Raw genomic sequence first — 22,959 nt, 5'->3', positions numbered from 1 at the left:
TATGCAATTATATTCTGCATGTATATTTAGTAATGATAACACTGTTACTGGCTTATATATTTACCACACTATACTTTGATTGTTATATTGGAGTGTATCTGTACTTATTAAAAGTTTACTGTAAACCAGTATGTCACGTTCGCCCCAGCATAGCCTCATACAGCCATGTTTACCAACTCTCTCGTTTTCTTCTGTGATTGGTTGAATCTTATATGACATCACTGATTCCCTGAGGACCGCTTGTCATTCGATCTCTGCTGTTGTTTCTGGCACTCATTGCATCAAAATAGCTTCATTTCTCCCAAGGCATGAACTCTGCAAGTCGCCACGGACTTAGAAGTCACCTCTCCAAAGTTACCCTGTGTGGTTTGAGCAAGTCACAAACTGTCTATGCTCGCCTCCTTTGTATGCAATGGGTGCAATAACACTGCTTCTCTCCTGTGATTTATGACACATGTATGTTCTCGGGAGAAGGCCTGTCTTATTTGCTTCTGTATCCAGGGTTTTGAGTGAGCACGATCCCAAAGTACGCCTAAGCGACACCCCAGCCCCTGGCTGAGTGTGAGAGGCTGTGATAGGAGTATCAGTTTGGGTGTTTTCACATGTTTCCTTCTTGGTCGTGTGTGTGTGTGTGTGTGTGTGTGTGTGTGTGTGTGTGTGTGTGTGTGTGTGTGTGTGTGTGTGTGTGTGTGTGTGTTGTGTGTAGTCGCATGGGTGCACATAGGTACATATGTGCATGCATATGCATATTTGTATAGAGGTCAGAGGTCAACCTCTATGTCATTCCTCTGGAGGTGTCCACCTATTTTTTTTTTGAGACACAGTCTCTCGTTGACCTGGAGCAAACCATGTAAGTTAGGATAATGGCCAACCAACCCCAGAGATCCACCTGTCTCCACATCACCAGCCCTAGGATTACAGGTACACTGGCTTTGGCAGGGGGTCTGTAGATCAAACTCAGTTTTCTAAGAGCTGTCTCCCCAGCCCCAAACACCTGGTCTTTAAGGGCATCATGAATGTTTGGGCTATTTGGGCTGTTGCTGCTGCCACTGCCACCATTGCTACCCCAACAACCTGCAGATGTCTACAGCAGCCTTAGCCTTCCTTTTCTTATTTGTTTATAGCTATTGATGTCAACGTACTATATCTCAAATGCCCATTATTCACTTTTCTGCCTTGATTGGAACATCCACCCCTAGCCACCAATTCCACTAGCTCTTACTAACCCTCAAACTACATCCCCAAATGGCCTGTTTTTGAGCTCTAATTCTTTTACATTGCAATGATGCTCCATGCAACAGTGTGTTAATCCCTTCTTTCTATGTCATGTCACGTCAAGGTGGATATTTTATAATGCTTACCATTTTTCTGCCTCATATCTGTGGTCATCCATAAACAACTACATAATAAATCACACAGGGACTTAATTATTTGTGTCTTTGATGGTCATATCTCATAGAGAATAATAAAGAACAGTAATTTGGTGTAAATAACAAAGTGAATGAAACTAAAGCCAGGCAGTGGTGGCACATGCCTATAATCCAGCACTCAGGAGGCAGAGGCAGGTGGATCTCTGAGTTCAAGGCCAGCCTACTCTACAAAATGAGTTCCAAGACAGCCAGGGCTACACAGAGAAACCATGTCTCAAAAACAAAACAAAACAAAAAAAATCAAAAAATGAAAGAAACGAAAGGAGACAGTTTACATTTTATTTTCTGATTTTATTTAAAATGGATTAATATATTGTCTAGACTCTAGAAAAATGTCCATGACTACAGGAAATATAGATTATCATTGCTAAACACAAGGAGACCTAAAGCATAGTTCAAAGGGGAAAACACAATGAAAACCATTATACCATTTTGTTGACATCAGTAACCAAGAGGTCCTGCATCTTTGTCCTTGGATAGCATTGACTATGCCTGCCTTTAAAAAGACAAAAATTGCCTGAACTTCAAAGTATTCAAATCAGGGAATAAAGTGCCAGATTCTAGATGTCGGAGAGACAGGATGGTGTGAGACAGGGAAAGATGAAAGCCTTCGCAGTTGCGAACAGGCTTAACTTGTAGCAACCCCTGCAGACCGCAGGACTTACCAACAGACGGGTACTCACAGCACCTACCCCGGGGGCCAGCAGCCATCTTAGCAGCAGCACTTCTTACAGCCACACTTCTGCTGGCAGCAGCACTTCTGCTGGCAACAGCCCTTCCCACAGCCACAGCCACAGGAGCCACAGCCACAGGAGCTGCAGCAGGTGCGGCGGCAGCAGCAGACCACAGGGGTGCAGCAGCCACAGCAGCCACAGCAGCGACCACAGCCACAGCCACAACCACCACAGCCACAGCCACCACAGCCACAGCAGCCACCACAACAGCCACAACAGCCAACCCGGTAGCACCTGCAGGTGGTACAGCTGTTGCAGCTGTTGCAGCCCCCACAGCCCCCACAACCTCCACAGCCACAGCCACCACAGCCACCACAGCTGCCACAGCCACCACAGCCACCGCAACCCATGGTTTCAGTAGAGAGGACTCAGGTACAGTGAGGAGAGAGATTCAGGAGAGGAGAGGGATTTGTGATGCCCCTCCTTGGGGTGGAGCCCCTTATATACCAGCTCCTTGGGATACCACCTGACTATCTGGCTAGTTCTTGTTTATCTAAATTCCCATGAAAGAGCTCACGAGGCCTCTAGCATCCTTCCTTGTTGACATCCTGACCTTGTAGTGAGCTCTAACTTTTACTCACCTCTTCTGTCTATATTTAGATTCCAGCACGCGTCTGAGAGCTCTCTACCCACGTGTGTATGTTTGTTTTAGTCTAGTACCTTCAGTAGTGCCTGCCACATTGCAAGTATTCAGTGCATACCTTTAAAATTAAATCAATGCTGAGAATACTTCCAAATTTGAAGCTACACTCTCTTCTAGCTATGAACGCTCAATCTAGGGTCAGATAAAAGCTCTGGATTTCTATGTCTCTGTCTTAGTCATTGCAGTTCAGACAAGACGGTCTTTATGTATCTTTGGGAACATGCCTCTTTGGAAAATGTTCTCAGAGGAATTAGTGGGAAATTGGTATCCAAAAGGACATGGCTTACTGGGATTATTCACTAGAAAAACTTGTAAGGTAACAGTAAAATAATTTTGTGATGTCTGATGCTTAAAAAGTTTGAGACAGCCTAGCCCTAAGCTACCTGCAAAGGTGAGGCTCCTGTCTTTTGTTTATCTGTTTTATGATTATTTCCAAGATCATGAAACTCTCTCAAAAGGGGATGCTGATTGGAAATGCCCAACTGACTCAGCCTGTCAGGCCTCCATTTCTGGTCCCAAGGACCTGCAGCAGTCATGTGCTGTTATGATCTTGCTCAACTGTCTTCACACTAAAGGCCATTTGGCCAATATAGATGCTATCAACAAACCACGTCAGATATCTGAGCATGCGCTGTGCACACCATTCAGATGTCTCTATTGAACTTCATAGCATGCTCTGGGTCACAAATGGATGACCTGGCTTTCCAGCCTCTGTATCTACTCCAGGATGCCCATGTGCCAGAGCTTCCAATTGGTATCACTTTAATAAACCAGTGGAAAGCAGGGGAAATAAAGCATTAAAATTCATCCCCCTAATAGGCTTCTTGTCAAGGAGAGGCTAGGAGAATTCTTCCTACTCAATGTGTTGGTTGCCCAACACCCTGAGAGTCCAGCCTCATGCATAGGGCACTCATAAATGTCTGCTGTGCCCCAAGTCTTTAGATGCAGAAATCATTTTTTTGATACTACAACTACTTTTCCGCTACATTTTGTGAATCATTTTTCTGCTCTTAAATGTACACCACAGTTTTTTCACTCCCAAGTGAATGCTCAAAGGATTTCCAAGATAGTAGTGCTAAAAATAGCACTGCTGTTGTGACACACTACTCAAGGAAGTAAAGTCTTGTGACAGTCTCCACAGAAATTAGGCTAAAAATAAAGGGGGCAGTATAAAAAGGGGGTTCCCTTAGAATGGGTCATTATACCTCCTTCTTCTCTCCTGAGTGTCTCTCCTCACTACTCCCAAGTCCTCTCTACTGACACCATGGGTTGCTGTGGCTGTGGTGGCTGTGGCTGTGGTGGCTGTGGCTGTGGTGGCTGTGGCTGTGGTGGCTGTGGCTGTGGTGGCTGTGGCTGTGGTGGCTGTGGCAGCTGTGGTGGCTGTGGCTGTGGTGGCTGTGGCTGTGGTGGCTGTGGCTGTGGTGGCTGTGGCTGTGGTGGCTGTGGCTGTGGCTGTGGCCGCTGCTGTGGCTGCTGTGGCTGCTGTGGCTGCTGCCCTGTGGTCTGCTGCTGCCGCCATACCTGTTGCCGCTCCTGTGGCTGTGGCTCCTGCGGCTGTGGCTGTGGGAAGGGCTGTTGCCAGCAGAAGTGCTGCTGCCAGCAGAAGTGTGGCTGTAAGAAGTGCTGCTGCTAGGCAGAGGGGTGTTCAGGAGCTCTGTGAGTCCTTGGTTCTGTTGGTTCCTGTCACTAAAGGTCTCTTACACCCTCTCCTGTCTGTCTCCAGCTGTCTCTCTGTCACTTGAACTCTATCACACTTTCTTCCTTGATCTTTAAGGTAGTCACATGGATAACCCTCACAGCGTCCTCTGAGGGCTAACATGGAAACTTCCCAGTTGTTCTCTAGGGGCGTCATGCCTGGCCTCCACCCCTGGGATTAGGGTAAGTCCTTCAAGCTGCTCCTGCCTGTGGCTGACCAGTACCCTGCTTATGGGACTGTGCTGGAACTTTGCTTTTGTTCAGTCTTCTCTCTTCTGTCTCTCTGGGGACTCCAAGCCCTTCCAGTTAAAACATCTGAACTCACAGGAGTTCAGTGCAAGCCCATGATTATCTCCCTGTAACTATAGATCAGTTGGACCTCAGGTGACTGGGACCACAGACCCATGGGGCTACATCACCTGTATTTGATTCTCACATGTTCATGCTATTGTCCACCAATGTCTGGCTTTCCTGTCTATGAGCACAGCGGATTCCCAGTGTCTCTATTGTCACGTTATAGTTATTATCTGTGATATCCTCAATGTCTAATAAAGTATACAAAATGTCCTTGCATTTTTGACTCACAAAAGCTTCTTGTTTGGGGATTACTTCTGAGGGAGGTTGGGTGGGTAATACTGAGTGAGAGGAGAGGGTCCTCCCCCAACTGCTGGGATTGACTGTGAGCTTGAACTACAATAATGACAGGCTTGTATTAGCTAACACTGAAACTGTAAATGCTTTATCTGTTTGAAATCTATATTTCAGCCTGAAATAATTTCCTTTTTTGTGTGAAAGGCTTAAGTAAACTGACAATATACATTTGCATGCATGCATGCATGCACACACACACAAAATAATAGTAAAATAAAATCAACTTGACAAAATTTATCTTGGGCATCATTTCTGATCTTGCTCACCATACATATTCTTTATTCAGCAGAAATCATTTTGTGAAAATATGGATTCCTTATACAATTTTAATTTAGGACTAGCATCTTTTAAACAAAGATATTTCTTCAAGTAAAGTTAAAAGTTTAGCTTAGGATGAATTTCCAGGCTTGACCCAAGTGCAGGTCTACCTATCATCTAACTATTCTCTGTCACATAGCACACAGCTCACTTTGAGCTTGTTCTCACACTAGATGTGAGCAAAGCAGTCTGTGGAGCTGGGAAGCTTTTATGATAATTCTACCATCTGTTACCCATGGGATTTCACACACACAAGCACATTCACACGAGCACACGTACAGATGCAAATACATACAAAAACGCACAAATGCAAACACACGATAACACAAAAACACATACACATTAACATACACCTCCACTGGTATCAGTTTATATTAAGTGCAGATGACTAGGGAACTCATCCTTCACGTCTTCAGCAATTTTTCCTTCAGTCCCACTAGTCACTTTTGGAAATGGATAGCAAACTATGGGCATAGATGTGGAGAATGGGTTGTTCTTCTGCAATATAATCAAGAATGTGAAATGACATTGTCTCTTAGGACAGAAATCTACCACTCTGAATATGAAAACAAACAAACAAAAACCCTTATCATTTAGCATTCAGTGCAGTGCATGGAGTAAAAGGTCTAGGAAAGCTAAACCACTGGTCAGTCTGTTAATGAGGTCAGATCACATGATCTACCCATACAAGGGAGCACTATACAGTGTCAAAAAGAATAAGCCAGATTGCTGGGAATTCAGAAGGAATGTTTTGAGTCTCAGAAATGTTTAAAATCCAATGTAGGTTATGTGTGACATCATTTATATAAATGGAAATTTACCTAACGAATTTAAAATGCACAATCAAGGGAAAGGCATTCTCAGTGAGATATGCACAGAATATTGTGCAGATGCCTAGGGTACAAAATCAAGAAGACAGGAGTGTATTTGAAGAACGAAGATTTTACCCCATGATTTTATCCCATGGAAGCCCTAAGGCTTTCAGATGGCACAACCATCATCACCATGTATTGTAGTGATCTTATGGCATCACTGTGCGGGATGCACTTAGCCAAGGAGAGTGGTGTTCCTGATTCTCCTCTTTGGGGATAGGACTGAAGTAGTACTGTATATCTCAGCGTGGAAGTAACCAATGGCTGCCTTCGCTGTTGTGGCCGACTTTCAATTAGCCAAAGACCTCAAGGTTTCAGCGTCCTTGTGGGACAACCATTCCTTTGATTCCCAAGAAAACACATGCAGGAGAGAGAGAGACATGTCCACAACAGATGTGAAAACTGAGGAGGATGCAGGTGAGGCTAGGGGTACTTTCCTCCCATTCTGGGAGAGTCCACCCTGAACATCAACACTGCTTTCTCCTCTTTCCTGAGTCATCTCTGCTGCCACTTTTAGGAACTGATCTGCAAAGTTGAGAGGGAAAAAATGGGCAAGATTCAGATCTCATCGGAGAAGCTGCTTCTTTCAATAGATGGGAATTTACACAAAGACCCACGACTGGACAGTGTGCAGAGAGTGAGAGACTTTGAGTACTCGGTCCTCAATGGGATGTCTCCATCATGGGAAGAATATAAGAGCCACAGGTCCAGAGGTGACAGTTGACTCCAAGCAAACAGTGTCTTCCAGACACAACAGGGTTGATGCACATATGAATCCAGAGACCGTGGCAGCACACACAGCCTGCACAGGTTCAAACATTGAGGGGGGATGTAGGCATGGGTTCTCACACCTAATCAAGAAGCTGTCTGAAACGGATACCCACTAGCAAAAGAAAAACCAGTCTCTTCCAATGCAGTCTCACTGGGTATATTAACCACACTGCAGGGCAGGTCCCAGGCCCAGGAGTAGTTGGCCAACACAAAATGAACTCAGCAGTATTTTAAAGGTTTGTTTTTTGTCTCATTTTGCTGCGTTTGGGCTTCTTTTGTCTTACTGGTCTTTGCTTGTATATTCTTATTTGCTTTTGTGGGATATTTTTATGTGTGTTGGGGCTCTTGCTTTTAAAGAGAGAGAGGGGCAAAGAGTGTAAAGTTGGGTGGGTCAGGAAATAGGGAGGATTTGGGAATTGGGGGGGGGGGGGGGGGAACATGACCAAATACATTATATGAAAAAATTTTAAATTAAAAAACCAGAATAATAGAAATGATAAAATGGATTTCCCCTTTTGCTTTTGTAAATTATATTTTCAGTGTGTGTGTGTGTGTGTGTGTGTGTGTGTGTGTGTGTGTGTGTGTTTATATTATGGCTTGTGTGTGTATTTATATCATGGTGTGTGTGTGTGTTTATGTTGTGGTGTGTGTGTGTGTGTGTATCATGGTTCATGTGTGTAGATCAGAGGGAGGGCAACTTAAAGAAGTCATTTCTGTCCCTCGTCTTCAAGGGTCAAACCCAGGTCACCAGGCTTGGTAACAGGCAACACTACCCACTGAGAAACCTCACCGCTCCCTCCTTTTTCTTTAAAGCTTTTCTCCCTCTGAATTTAAAACAACATACATCATTAGAAATCAACTTAAAATACAGAAAAGGAGAAAGAGAAAACAGTAGGGATGCTGTCAAGCACTCCCTGAATCCCCTTTCTCACCATGGTGATCAAATACCTAACCAGGAGTAACTTAAGGGAAGACAGATTTGTTCATTATTTACACAGTTTAAGGGCATGGCCCCTCCTGGAGGGGAATACACGGAAGCAGGTGGCTCAGGGTTCAGCTGAGAATGGTCACCTCTTCAAATTTTGGTGCAGTGGGAGGCAGAAGGAGATGAATAGATTGGCGCTTTGTTATTCGGTCTGGGCCCCATCCCCTGTGGAATGACGCTACCCATAGCCAGTGCGGACCTTCCCACCTCAGTCAATTCTCTCTGGCTACCTCCTAGAAATTCCCAGAGTGTTTCTACATTCCATTGAGATAAGGATCGAGACTAGCCACCGCAACCACTAATGCTATTTTGTTGTGCATTGTTCCAGCTTCTTCCTCTGCCTTCTTTCCCCCCAGTATTTTTATGATGGTCACAGCAAAAGACTAAAAGTATTACATTACGCACCGCAACCACTAATACTATTTTGTTGTGCATCGTTCCAGCTTCTTCCTCTGCCTTCTTTCCCCCCAGTATTTTTATGATGCTCACAGCAAAAGACTAAAAGTATTACATTACGGTATGTAGCCATTCACTTCAGTCCATTAGTAATTAACATTTTACCATATTCCTTATTTATTTCTCTCTGTCCTTTTTAACACTAAGGTGCATAAATGACATTCAGCTATAAATATTTTATCAAGTATTTCCCCAAAGAGATATTCTTTCTAGAATCACATGGCAATGATCAGATGTCAGAAATGTGAAAGTGTCATGCATTCTTATGTGCTATACCCTCAAGCTTTGCCTCCCCTAACTATTCCAAGAATGTCCAGGGCTGGTGTTTTGTTCTAGATGTAATCAAAGCTGTCCTTTTAGTCTGCTTTAATCTAGAATAGTCTCTATGTTCATTATTTTTATGCAAAAAATGGTATTGGGAAATAGTCCTTAGTATGGAGTGGTATAGTGCCTCCTTCTCCCGGCCCCCAAAGGTCAAAGTACGATTTAACACCTTTATAAGATTATTACACAATCCATTAAAACAAAAGGTGTGTGATTTAAGTTTATTACTGGTGATGTTAAACTTGATCACCATATTAACCTGATGTTTACTGAATTTCTCCCTTGTCAACCCACCTTTTCTCCTCTTTTCATTAATATGGTGCTATCGCCAGCGCATTCATATGGCAAAATTAAAAGAATTATGAATATATAGTTTTGTATCCTGACTTTTGATTTATATCTAATTGTGTATAAATATCATTGGTACTAAATTGTTACTTTTTTTTTTTTTTTTTTTTTTTTTTTGGTTTTTCGAGACAGGGTTTCTCTGTGTAGCTTTGCGCCTTTCCTGGAACTCACTCTGTAGACCAGGCTGGCCTCGAACTCACAGAGATCCGCCTGGCTCTGCCTCCCGAGTGCTGGGATTAAAGGCGTGCGCCACCACCGCCCAGCTAAATTGTTACTCTTAAAAAAACTTTTTAAAGATAACATGAATTAGCCTATTTTCTGCTGCTAATAACACTGGCTGATTCCATTTTATTTTAATTTTATTCTTTATCTATGTGTATGTGTCATATGTGCTTGTATGTGTAATCATGGGTGCATAAGAGTCATGTGGAGGGTCACAGAATGACCTTGGGTGTCAGTCATCTCTTTCCATCCTGTTTGGGAAGGGGGCTCTTGTTGTTTACTGCGGTGTACACCAGGCTAGGTGGCCTGCAAAATTCCAGGGATTCTCCTGTCTCCACCTCCACATCTCACCAAGGAGTTGGGATTACAGACATGTGCTACCATGTCCAGTCCTTGTTGGCTCTGTGGATCCCAATTCAAGTGCCTTATCCAGTCATCATCACAGCCCCAGACTGGGGAAGCTTATTGGAAAGATGTTTATTTGGGCTCATGATTCTGGAGATGAATGACCAAGGGATCTCATTAAAGTATGGCCTTCGTTTCATAGTTAAATGGATGGAACTAGAAAAAAAAATCATCCTGAGTGAGATAACTCAAACCCAGAAAGACAAATACAGTATGTACTCACTTATATATGGATGTTAGCTGCTAAGGCATTGACAAGCAAGCTACAATCTGTATAACCACAGAGGTTAGGTGGGGTATGGAACTAGTGGGGATGCATGGATCTCCCTAGGAATGGGAAATAGAATAGATAGTTATGGATGGATGGAGAGGGTGGAGGCTGAAATGGGAGGATCAAGCAGGGAGGGGGAAGAGGGAGATAAGGGGGGGAATATGGGAAGGGAAAGCAATAAGGTCCTTTGGGAGACTCATGGAAATCTAATACAACAGAAGCTTCCTATAATGTACAGATGTATGAAGGAGATCTAAATGCAATTGCCAAATAACAGGAGACGCAGAGCCCCAACTGGACATCTGTCAGCAAATAACCTTCCAGTACCAGGAATGGGTTGCATCTAATCTACTTGTTGACCAAAGGGATCCCATGGGAACCTCCAAACATTACCCAAACTGTTTCCAAGGACTTCAGAGGCTCTCCATAAACTGATCGTCAGGCCCTATTGCTGAAGACAGACCCTAGACAATGCATGGAACATGGAGAAGTTGAGCTGGTGCCTACCTAAACCCTTAACCCCTGAGGACTAATCTTCATGGTACTGGAAGTTTCTCTGCCTGCTACCAAAGGAGAAATGTAAACACCAACCCAGCCATAAACCCTTCAGTCTACAAGAGTGACCTGCCTACAAGACAAGCTGTTGCAATAGTGGCACAAAACACATGGGAGTCACCAACCAAGATCTGTTTTGAGTTAAGGACCCAGCCAGTCCATATCTGGCACTGCCTGAATGACCAAGAATCTGAAGATAGGCCAGAGATCTAGGGTAAAACCAAATACTACTGTTCTGCTAAAGGAACGTAGCAATAAAGCAACTCCTTGACATTCTGCTGTACTCATAGATCAGTGCCATGCTCAGCCATCATCAGAGAAGCTCCCTCCTCAGCAGAGAGAAACAAATACAGAGACCCACAGTCAGGCATTATGCAGAGTGAAAGGCCTTGGGACACTCAATTTGAAAGGATGTCTCCATCAAATCCTTCCCCTCAGTGCTCATGGAACTCTTCACAAGAGGAGGCAGAGGGTGTAACAGCCAGAGGTTATGGAGGAATCAAAGCCTCCTAGACATTAACTGGGAAGGCACATGTATGAACTCACAGTCTCAGACTGTGGTAGTATGCACAGGACCTGTGCAAGTCTGCACCAGATGGGTCCTAGAACTGAAAGATGTGGATGTGCACCCCATCTCTAACCCAGAAGCTGTCTCCAGATGACAGCCACTTGTAAATGAAAATGTAGTTTTCTCTAATGGAGAAAACTCTTAAGGATAAGCCCCATACCCAGAAGTAGATGCCCAATACAAAATGAACTCAGTGGCATCTTCAGAGGTTCTTTGTCTCATAATGTCAAGTCAGGGCATTTTTTTCCCCTCTACCTTACAGGTCCTTTGCATATATATTATGGTTTCCAGTTTGGGGTTTTTATGGGATTCCTGTGTGTGTGTGTGTGTGTGTGTGTGTGTATACAAACGTGTGTTTCTCTGTGTCTATATATGTGTCTTTTGCTCTTTCTTTGGCTCTTTTTCTTGGTTGTTTTGTCATATTCAAATTTGTTTGTTTTTATTTATCTTATTGTATTTCATGTTTATTATTAGTATTATTCCTTAGGTGGCTGCTTGTTTGTGGATCCAAACAGAGGCTAGCTGGAGAGTCCTTATGAAAATAATCTACTTTCAATTAAAGTTAGAATGGCGGGATATGGGGGAAAATGATGTCCTTTCCGCAGGCCGAGTAGTGGCTTGGCACAGTACATCACATGGCAGGAAACAGGAAGCACACACATGTCTATGTATCCAGTCTATCCTGCTATTTTCATAAAGCCACCAGACTTATTCTTCAGACTGCATCCTGAGGACCTTATCCAATCCTAATTAGGCCCAATCTCTGAACATACTGGTCAACTGAAGATTCCAACTGCAACAAAAAAAAATAAACAAAATATGCTTTTGTTACTCCAAAATACTCATAGCTTTCTGACCACAAAGATGCTATGAAGAAGAGAGGGCAGAGGAAAACCGGACATGATCCGCACACAATACACACAGGGATGGAAATGTCAGAGCAGACCTACTTGTTTGAACAGTTAACGCATGTGAGCAAAATTAGCCCTAAAAACTGTGAGACGCCTCATGTGTTCTAAACCCAGTGGCACCATATTACACAGCTACGGCACAGCATCAAACAGTGCATTTGCTTTTGAGTAAAATCCTCACATCAGCCCAAATCCTAACACTTCTGCTGATGCTCACAGCTTGTCCACCATTGGACTTGGCTCAGCTTCCCATCTGCAGGGGGAATCGGGATTTTTTCTCGTGATATCCCAATACCTTTCAGGCTCTTGATTACAATTGGTGAGGAAGTCTGCACTAAAGTTCCAGGACAGCAGAGAACAATTTAAAATCACACCCAAACAGCCTTGGAGTGCCCCTGACAAAGGCCTCTGTCCCAGGTCCTCTCTCCCTTGATGCCAGCCTGGCAGTACAGAATGGCTCCCCTCCTCCCACAGGAATGCCCTCTGGGAGCTTTCCTCTCCTGGGAGTCCATCCAGAGGGCACCATTAAAGTGCAGTGGAAGCAGGAGGACCGCCCACATTCCAGTTCTTCTTGTCTCAGGTCTGTCTCCATACAAGATGACAGGGCATCTGATCCTTTCAGGGAAAAACCCGTCGTATTCCTGCAGCCACATGTGATGGGCTTACCTTGAGCCCAAGGTCCCATTTTAGGATCATAAAAACCAGTTTTAGTATTGTATGACACACAGTATTTTGTTTCAGCATCACGCGTGCAGAACATAAGTTTTGTGCCCTTGGCAATTGGCCGTGGAGACTAATAACCTGTGGTCCCATCTGCTATCAAGGCTGAGGTATGATGTGACTTGAGCCCTCCTCTGTCTGAGAGCAATGCATGCAGGTGGTGCACACACAGCAGACATGCAGGCAAAACACCCATACATTAAAAAAAAAAACTTAAAAATAAATCAGACTGCTACATCTTTTTCAGAGCCTTGCGGTCCATGCTCCAAAACCTTTGTGAGCAACCATTTGAAAAGAGAACCCGTGCTGCCTGTCTCTCAGGCAAGGAGTCTGAGTCTAAACAGAGAAAGGGGGCGTGTCTATTCACACACCAGCACAACAAAAATATATTCCATATCAACATGACCAAATAGAAACTTCATGCCTACCCCCAGACCGTGTAGGGTGAAAGTCTACGAAAGACCACACGGGCAGTGTAATTGAAGCCCACATTCAAGACAGAAGCCTGCATTAACTTTTATATGAAACTTCTCTCACCAAGGTTTTATAGGGGACTCACTATGGGAGGGGAGGCAGTTGACAAGGCAAATTTTACATGTTAGTCACTGAGGCATAATCTTGTTGCTTCATAAGATATTCTAAGCATTGTCTTTGTTTAATTGGCTACTTTAAAAATAGTCAACATGGTCGGGCAGTGGTGGCACACGCCTCTAATCCCAGCACTCGGGAGGCAGAGGCAGGTGGATCTCTGTGAGTTCTAGGCCAGCCTGGTCTACAGAGCTAGTCCAGGACAGGCTCCAAAGCTATAGAGAAACCTTGTCTCAAAAAAACCAAAAAAAAAAAAAAAAAAAAAAGCCAACAGGTCAGGACCTTGAAAATATGGTCTAACTGTATGCCCATCCCTCAGGCATCCCACACGCAAGACAGCCTCTATCCTAAAGCTTACATTCACCATTGCTTTGCTTTGAACATGGTTTTACTACAATCACATGCATTTCTTTCTATGAATTAAAATTCACCCATTCATCTGCTGTCCAGATTATGGGATTTCCTTGCTATTTTGGCAGTACTACCATGATCATCCTTGTATGGATCTGCTGGAACATACATGCAATCTTTTATACATACTTGTAAGTGGAATCCATGGTTTTGTAGAAGATGGACCAAATGAACCCAAGCAAAGTCCCAACCATGTTTCATTTTTGTGCATTTCACTGTACATGCCCATGTTTGATATGAAATTGGAGACTGTCAATTGTACACTTAAGCAAATTAATCTACTTTATATTGTTATCTGGTTCTTCCAATGCATGTAATAATGGCAAAGCTGCAGAGAAATAACAAGTGCTGTGGAACAATCTTTTTGTAAACTGTGAATATTTGTTGCTCTCATTGGTTTAACCAAGAGCTAAATGGCTAATGGCTATGCAGTAGAGATTAGGTGGGACTTGTGGACAAACAGAGAGCTGAGGAAGAAGGAGGGTGGAGTCTCCAGGAGAGTAGGAGAGAAGCAAAATGAACATGCCATGCTAAAAAAAAAGGTAACACCACATGGTAGAGTTTACATAAGAAATATGGCTAAATTTAAGTGGTAAGAGCTAGTTAGTAACAAGCCTAAGCTATTGGTTGAGTATTTATAACTAGTAATAAATCTCTGTGAGGTTATTTGGGGAGCCAGTGGTCCTGACAAAAAACTCTGCCTACAAACAAGTATTAGCACTCTGCCTTTCTCAGAGTCAACATCATAGCCTTTCATCTTCTGGGTCTGTCTGAGAACAGCAAGAGTTAGGCAGAAAGTACACATTTCTTCTTGATCCTTTGTTTTGGAGGCTCCTGGCATTCATATTTGATGTAGTGCTGTAGTGCTCTTTAGTGCAATGATTCTGAATCATGGATTCTCTGAGAGCATTCCTTGGAAGAAGGGAAGGGAAGGGAAGAGAACTCATGGTCGAGGATCAGCAAGCAGTGTGAGTGGTTCACTTCTGAAGCCACAGGCTAGCTGTTGACCTCATGGGTAGTTCATTTCCCATCCCACACTTTTTACAAGAGATACTAAGGTAGAAAGTTAGAAATTAACAACTTATAAAAAAGGGTGAGGCAGTTCGTCCAGAGCATGGATAGATCAATGCCACAAATCTTATGAGGTTTCATTTCCAGGAATTCAGCAATATGGTACAAAAGCTGCTTTTTATGACCTCTTACTGTTTATGATTTTCTGTTGCTATTTTTGATGGGGTGACTGTGTTGCCTAGGCTCACCTTGGATGTCTAGGCTCCTGTGACCCTCCCACACTGGCACCACACTCAGCTTCTCATAATGATTTTTACCTACAATGGGCTATAATCAAAATGGATAGCCTGTTTTTAGCAACTTTCAACTCTTACTAGCAGATTTATTTAACTCCGACTACCTTGTGATCACAATCCACCAGAGAGATAGTTAATAAGTACTGGGGATGGAGTAAAGATCTCCACTAAAATGCAATCGAGTATCTGTGTGTGTGTTTGTTCATGTGTATATGCATATATGTGTATACAAATGTGTGTACATGTTTGCATAGGTACATGAAGACCAGAGGTCAGCATCATGTTATTATCCATCACTCACCACCTTATTTTTAAACATTATATATACATATATATGCTTATGTGTATGCATATATGTACATGCTTTTGTGTTCACATGTGTCATGTATATGTGTGTATACGTGTGTGTGAGTGTGTGTGTGTGTGTGCACATGCCAAAGGGCAGCATCATGGTCATTCTCAATCACTTTCCACCTTTTTTTTAAGACAGGGTTTCTAAATGAATTCAGAGCTCGCTGATTTGGCAAGCCAGCAAGCCCCAGAGACCCCTTGTCTCTATCTTTCAATGCTGGTAATAATGCACACACACCATGCCTTGCTTTTCACATGGGTGCTTGGGATTAAAAGAAGCACTTTACCACTGAGCCATCTCCCCAAACCTATGTGATCAAATATTAAGCTGTTAATAGAACCAAGCTAAAATAACCCAGACCCCATTGCGGCATGGATTTCAGGGGATGCATATCTCCTGGCCTCAGACAGAGATCAGAATCTGCTAGAAAACGGCACTCCAAAGGCCCAGAGACATTGATGAAATGTGGCACCAATGATGAACCCCTGGGCTCTTTTCTGACTTATGTAAGGGGGTGGGTAAAGACACCTAGTCTTTACTGAACACCTTTTAGTGGAAACTATCCATTCTTCACTTGTCTTGAACAAACAGCAGGAGGTTTACTCTTCTGGGTTGGGTTGCATTTTTGGTTAGACAGGCCAGAATAAGAAAAGAAGCAGACAGATTGGCAATTTGGTGTAGTTTATTGGGAGAAGACCATCTTGGTTTCACAGACATGAAAAACCATAGCTAAGATACAATATGTGGGAGCTACAGGGCAAGGGGAGAGAAGTAGAGATAAGCATTTAAATGGGGAAATCTCAAAGGACACAACATTAGGAATCATTACACTATTTTGTTGAGTTCATATTCAGATTGGTTGTTTATGGGCAAGATTCTTGATGGAATTTTTCACTTGAAGACAGACTCTCAGAGACCAAGGGATGTGGATGAAACTCTTGTGACTTGAACCCCGGTACACAGGGAAGAAGGAAGTCTTACCAACCCGAGAGTTACCTGCAGCTCCTTGCCAGGGACCAGGTCAAGTCCTCTTAGCAGCAACATTGCTTCTGGCAGCAGCACTTCTGCTGGCAACAGCCCTTCCCACAGCCACAGCCACAGGAGCCACAGCCACAGGAGCGGCAGCAGGTGCGGCGGCAGCAGCAGACCACAGGGCAGCAGCCACAGCAGCCACAGCAGCGACCACAGCCACAGCCACAGCCACCACAACCACAGCAACCACCACAACAGCCACAACAGCCAACCCGGTAGCACCTGCAGGTGGTACAGCTGTTGCAGCCACCACAGCCGCCACAACCTCCACAACCTCCACAGCCGCCACAGCTGCCACAGCCACCACAGCCGCCACAGCCACCACAGCCACCGCAACCCATGGTTTCAGTAGAGAGGACTCAGATGCAGTGAGGAGAGAGACTCAGGAGAGGAGAGGGAGATGTGATGCCTCCTTCTGCTGGGGGAGCCCCTTATGTACCCCCTCCAGGGGAAACAGCAGCACACATGACCACTTCCTTGTTTTTTTGGCTCAGTTGTCATGAGGGAACCTCAAGCGCATTATTTACTTCCCTTTGGAATGTCAGTCAGATTTACTAGATTACTTCCTTTGTCCCTTTTCCTAGGTTATGTGCCTAAAGTTGTAGAAAACTGGCATCTCTGGGGCCCACTGAGAAGGCCCACATACCACAGTACCACTCGAAATGTTCGAACTGGTCGTTTCACATCTGAAGGACACATAACCATTGTCAGGAAACTCTCCCAGTGTGGTACCATTGAAGTCTTAGGCACAAATGTCATTGTCAAAGAACCCAAACAGCCATCCATGCCAGAGCTCGTCCACTGAGCAATGGGAGTTCTGCCTCCCTCCTCCTACACAGTTGTGGCATGAGGTACTGTTTTAATATTCTGTGTGTTTAACACTGTGATTGTCTAGAAAGCCTAAGGAATCCTTCACAACATTCTATAATCTATTTTCTTTTTATAAACTCCTACTGAGCTTTGGATATGTAGAGACTATGTATTAGAATAAAAACTTAATTGGGGTGTTTGAAAATTTTTATCAATTGCTATCCAAAAGGAAAATCTGCATGTCAAGCTAGTCGTCTACAATGGTAGACACTCAAAAAGAAAATAAACAAGACGGATGGGGGTGAGGTGGGGTAAATTACCATATTTGAAGAAATTTTGTCACAATAGAATATTTGGTTCTATAAGTGAGCAATATTTGTAAAAGTAAAATAATCATCCATTTCAGCTTTTACTAAAAATAGTGATACAGGTATGTCAAAAGTAACATGGAAGAGTAAAATTGCCACTGACTGAATATAAACTAACATTGCCTGTCAAACAGGAACTGTATAGTGGAATTAGTAAGAAACACGAAGACAGGTAGCAGCAGAAACATGGCCCTGCTTCTGCAAAGTGGAACAGAGGATGGGGTGGCAGATAGGAAAGGGCATGGAAATACTGGAAACATCCAGACATATTTAGTTAATTAGTGTTTCAGACATTTTCAAAATCACCAATATGGTCAGCATTACACAGTGTCACTTGGTCGCAGCGGCGTATGACATAGCAGTAACCTGATTACTCAGCTTTAAAACACAAGCCAGACAAGGAGCACAGGGCTCAACTTCAGGACCCTTCAGCAGGAGCACAGTGGGAATCCATGCATCTTTGTTTCCTACTCGAGAAATACTTTCCTTTAGGTGAGTTTCCAGCAATGATATTGCTTAAAAACAATAGAAGGGAAAATGCTGTGGAGAGATTAAACATGATGACGAGGATTTTTACCTTGGCACTGAAATTTTGAGCCAGAAAATTCCTTTTAATAGAGGACTGTGACTGTCCTGTCTATTGTAAGACACTGAGCAACATCTCTGACCCAAGCTAGGAGTAAAGACAACTTCTCTCCCTGTACAACACCTGAGAATGTCTCTGCTGACAGAGTCCTGAAGGTGAAACAGTCCCCTGTGATTGTAACCCACTATTCCGTGAAAGTGTGAGGGAAATACCACAGATCACAGCAACCTAAGAGGGGGGAGTGGTTACAATTAGCCCTTTGAAGTATTCATCAGAATTTGGTATAAAAAATTCTTCTTTCCTCTTGAAATTTTGGTGAGACTCCCTGAGATCCATTATCCCGGGTGCTAACTTGCATGGTGACAGGTGGAGGAGATGAGGGACTGGCTCCCTCTATTATTTGCATTTGGTACCATCCTCACAAACAGGATGTGTCCTGATGTAAACTGATCTCTGTCTTCTTCTTCTTCTTCTTCTTCTTCTTCTTCTTCTTCTTCTTCTTCTTCTTCTTCTTCTTCTTCTTCTTCTTCTCCTCCTCCTCCTCCTCCTCCTCCTCCTCCTCCTCCTCCTCCTCCTCCTCCTCCTCCTTCTTCTTCTTGTACTTCATGGGAATTCAAGTTGCAAGGAACTACAATTTATTTAGGACATGAAGCCAGCTGCTGCTGGAGGCTCTGGATCCTGTTACCCACCCACCCTGGAAATACATGAGAAGAAAGGGGGATATTTTTGAGCCAGTCTGAGAAGTTCACTTTGAAATACATGACAAGTTTTCTAAACCCACAGTGACCTTGCCAGGTTGCTTTCCTGTGAATCAAGGGAAACAAGACGTTCTGACATAGACACTTGGAGTGTGAGAGTTTTAAGGAGCTTTGTCTCTTCATAAGGGGTGACAGCTTCTCTCTATTAATGAGAGTGGAGGTGAACATGGGACAGGCTCTTCTGAAGCCCAGGAAAGGCATGCAGTGCGAGCTGAGGAATCCTGATATGTGACCAGGAGGTGCATTTTCACCAAACAAGACCACAGGAAGGTCACATGCGAGCTTGAAAACTGATGCTCAAACAAGACTAACTATTTCAGAAATGTGTTTTTACTGGAAGCATCCCTGGAGGAAGTAAATGCTAAAGTAAGCAATTCTATGGAGTGAGGCACATTCCATGAGGAAATGCACTCAGGGTCTTGTGAATTCTCCCAGGGAAGTTGACAGAAACAAGGAAGCAGCTACCTGCCTGTGTGGGTCCACAAGTGTATTTAAGGGCCCCTTAAAGCAAAGGCAATCACATCTCCCTCCCCTTCCCTGAGTCTCTCTCTCTCCTCACTACACCCGAGTCCTCTCTACTGACAACATGGGTTGCTGTGGCTGTGGTGGCTGTGGCTGTGGTGGCTGTGGCTGTGGTGGCTGCGGCTGTGGTGGCTGTGGCAGCTGTGGTGGCTGTGGCTGTGGTGGCTGTGGCTGTGGCGGCTGTGGCTGTGGTTGTGGTGGCTGTGGCTGTGGTTGTGGTGGCTGTGGCTGTGGCGGCTGTGGCTGCTGTGGCTGCTGTGGCTGCTGCACCCCTGTGTGCTGCTGCTGCCGCCGCACCTGCTGCAGCTCCTGTGGCTGTGGGAAGGGCTGTTGCCAGCAGAAGTGCTGCTGCCAGCAGAAGTGTGGCTGCAAGAAGTGCTGCTGCTAGGGCGGCTGTTGGCTGTGCTTCTAAGTAATGCCTGGGGCCTTGCTCACTGAATGTGGTAAGACTTTGGGCCACCCATCCTGTTCCCTTCCCTCCTTCTCGTCTACCTACATCCTCTGGAAATGCTCTCTTGGTCTTTTGTACGCTGAAGCTTCAGGGTTGTTTCTTGACTTTTTTGGTGATATCAAGGCTCCGACAATTCTTCCTGTCTTCTAGGACTTTGTGCTCAGTACGCATATATTCGCTGTAATCTTTCTAATCTTGACTAGCATATATTCTCAATGTTATGGATAAGAGCAAAATATATTTATATTATGAGCTTAACATAATATGTCACTTTATTAAAGAAAATAGTTATGGCTAACTTATATATATTCACTATCTTCTTCCCTAACTCTGCAACTTTGTTTAAAACAAAAGTGACTCATTCTCAATAAATAAAACAAAAATCTAACCGACTCTAATGTGTCTGTCTGGTTTGTACAACGTGCTCCCTTGCATGGAGGCGGGGAGGTCAATGGAACAAGAGAAGGTGACATTCAAACTCCAGAGAGGTTTGGTTGGTGGGTATCTCGTCCTTATCATGTCTTAGAATAAATTTCACGATAGAGAGACTAGGAGAGGATTTCCCACCTTCAGCCATCAGTGTCATGGGGGAACACCCTGGTCCTCTCCTGCAGGGACCATCATGACCAACAACTGAACAAGAGCTGGAGTGCTGGACAAGTCACAGCCTCACTCTACCACTACCATCCCCAATGCCAGCAGACAGGTGCTGAGTGCTCCGTTAGGCCAGATACCCAGCCAAGCCCTGGATAGCCAAGGATAAACAAACCCTGGTCCTCAAAGAGTCAACATCCAAGAGGGAGATGAACAAGTCAGACTCCGTTCTAGCAGCTTCCTAATGTCTGCCATTCTTTGATGGGTCACCCTTTCCCCACTCCTATCCAGACTGTGTAAATAGGTTTTTGTAGACTTTGTGGAGTCATATTGCAGGCTACGGACCCTGTGAGAGTCTCAATTCCCTCGCTAGGTGAGTTGACCACACTCTCCACATGTGAGAACAAGAGCACAACTCAGAAATCATCCATCCCATCCCCCGCCCTGCTCTGTGACTGTCCCCTACCCTCTGGTCTTCCCTGCAGCTAACAGTTGCCATTCCCACACATCCTAGTTTCACCATTAACTCTGCCTGAGAGAAAAGTTTACTCGCTGGGTTCCCCTGGTGAGAGCCCTGTAGTTGGTTGGGTTTGTTGATGTTATTGTTGTTGTTTTTCTCTTTGGGGGAGGGGGGGCTGCTACCCGGCTTCCAAATAAATACACGGAGACTTCTTCTTACTTTTGAATACCTGGCCTTAGCCTGGCTTGTTTCTAGTCAGTGTTTCTAACCTAAATTATCTTATTTATCTTTCACTAAGTTTTGCCTCTGGGTTTTTTTCACCTTTCTCTATCCTATATATCTTTCTTTCCTTCTTACTCCATGGCTGGCTGGGTGGCTGGGTGGCTGGGTGGCTGGGTGGCTGGGTGGCTGGGTGGCTGGGTGGCTGGGTGGCTGGCTGTGTGGCTGTGTGGCTGTGTGGCTGTGTGGCTGGGTGGCTGGGTGGCTGGGTGGCTGGCCCCTGGCGTCCTCCTCTCCTTCTTTTTTCCACTCTTCCTCTCCTCCCTAGAGTCCTCCTCCTATCTATTCTCTCTGCATGGCAGCCCCATCTAGCCCTCTCCCGCCTAGCTATTGACCATCCATCTCTTTGTTAGACCAATCAGATGTTTGAGACCGGCAAAGAAGTAACACAGCTTCACAGAGTTAAACCAATGCAACGTGAAAAAAATGCAACACATCTTTGCATCATTAAACAAATATGCCACAGCACAAACACATGCAACACCACATCCTAAACTAAGATCCCACAGCAGAGCCCTTCGCAGGTTCATTCTGAGGTAGACCTTTTCTCCTCTCAGAGCTCCACCCTGTCTTTCTCTTCTAAGACATTTGACCTTTGACCTCCCAGTAACTTGTACCAAACTGATCACTGGGCCGAACTGACCATTCCTTCCCCCAAGCCCTCCTTCCCAGACTCCCTGCCTCCTCTTTTGTAAGCTGCGGTGCCCTCGTGGCTGCTCTTTTGCCTCCTGCTATCCTATCTGGCCTCTCCCTTCCACCTCTGGAACCCCAAGTCTCAGACCCTAGCTAGTACTCCTCTCCCACCTCTTATTCATCAGATCTACGTTCTCACGTGATCTCCACTCTCCCCTAATTTTCTTTGCCAAGGAACCGAACACTTCCTAACCAACCCTAACATTCACATACATACCATACTTATGGTTTGACATTCCCCCTCACCTAACCCTACCTCCAACCAGGATGTAAATGCTTCAAGAAGATCCGTATTGGCAGAGCCAAAGCACCTAGAAGAGTGACTGACAGATACATAGTATCTAATTAATAAAGTCTTAGTAGGTGGTTTTTAAAATGTGATTTTCTTACATGCAAAAGTTCAAGAGCCACACTCAGGTCAGCAATTATCTTAACCAGGCCCTCCTGTGAGGCTACCCCCCACCCTTTCCAGCACCAGATCCTGGTCTCATCAGCAAATACATTGCTGTGATGAGTCCCACTGGATGATGACTACTGCTACTCAATAGCAAAGAAATGAAATAACCTCTCAAAAGGTCTTCTTTCACAGATGGGTATGGAGCAGACCAAGACACCTTTCACCTTTCAAAATATGTCCAACACTCTCTGGGAGAACCAGTTTTGCAAAAACAGTGTGTTGCACAATGCACAGAATTCTCCCATACTCAAGGTGTGGCTACACACTCACAGGCAGCCTTTTCACAAACCATAGGGGTAGGGCAGAAAAAGTCCAAACTAGGGGTACAGAGATCCACGACACCTGCAGGACTGTTAACCTATTTCATGTCTGCTTCCTGGGAGCTCTTTAAAGTCAAACAGTGTTTCTTTGG

At 44.5% G+C, this 22,959-nt stretch overlaps 1 protein-coding gene across 1 annotated transcript; it reads right to left on the bottom strand.

Moving 5' to 3' along the window:
* Positions 1–2,142: 2,142 nt before the first annotated feature.
* LOC128117987 (small cysteine and glycine repeat-containing protein 6-like) lies at positions 2,143–2,514 on the bottom strand. The gene has a single exon (XM_052750589.1). The coding sequence runs from the start codon at positions 2,512–2,514 to the stop codon at positions 2,143–2,145; it is 372 nt and encodes a 123-aa protein (XP_052606549.1).
* Positions 2,515–22,959: the final 20,445 nt, after the last annotated feature.

Source organism: Peromyscus californicus, unplaced genomic scaffold (genome assembly GCF_007827085.1).
Source record: "Peromyscus californicus insignis strain IS unplaced genomic scaffold, ASM782708v3 Scaffold_21__1_contigs__length_65335640, whole genome shotgun sequence".
Lineage (NCBI taxonomy): Eukaryota > Metazoa > Chordata > Mammalia > Rodentia > Cricetidae > Peromyscus > Peromyscus californicus.
This window is presented reverse-complemented; position numbering and strand designations above follow the sequence as displayed.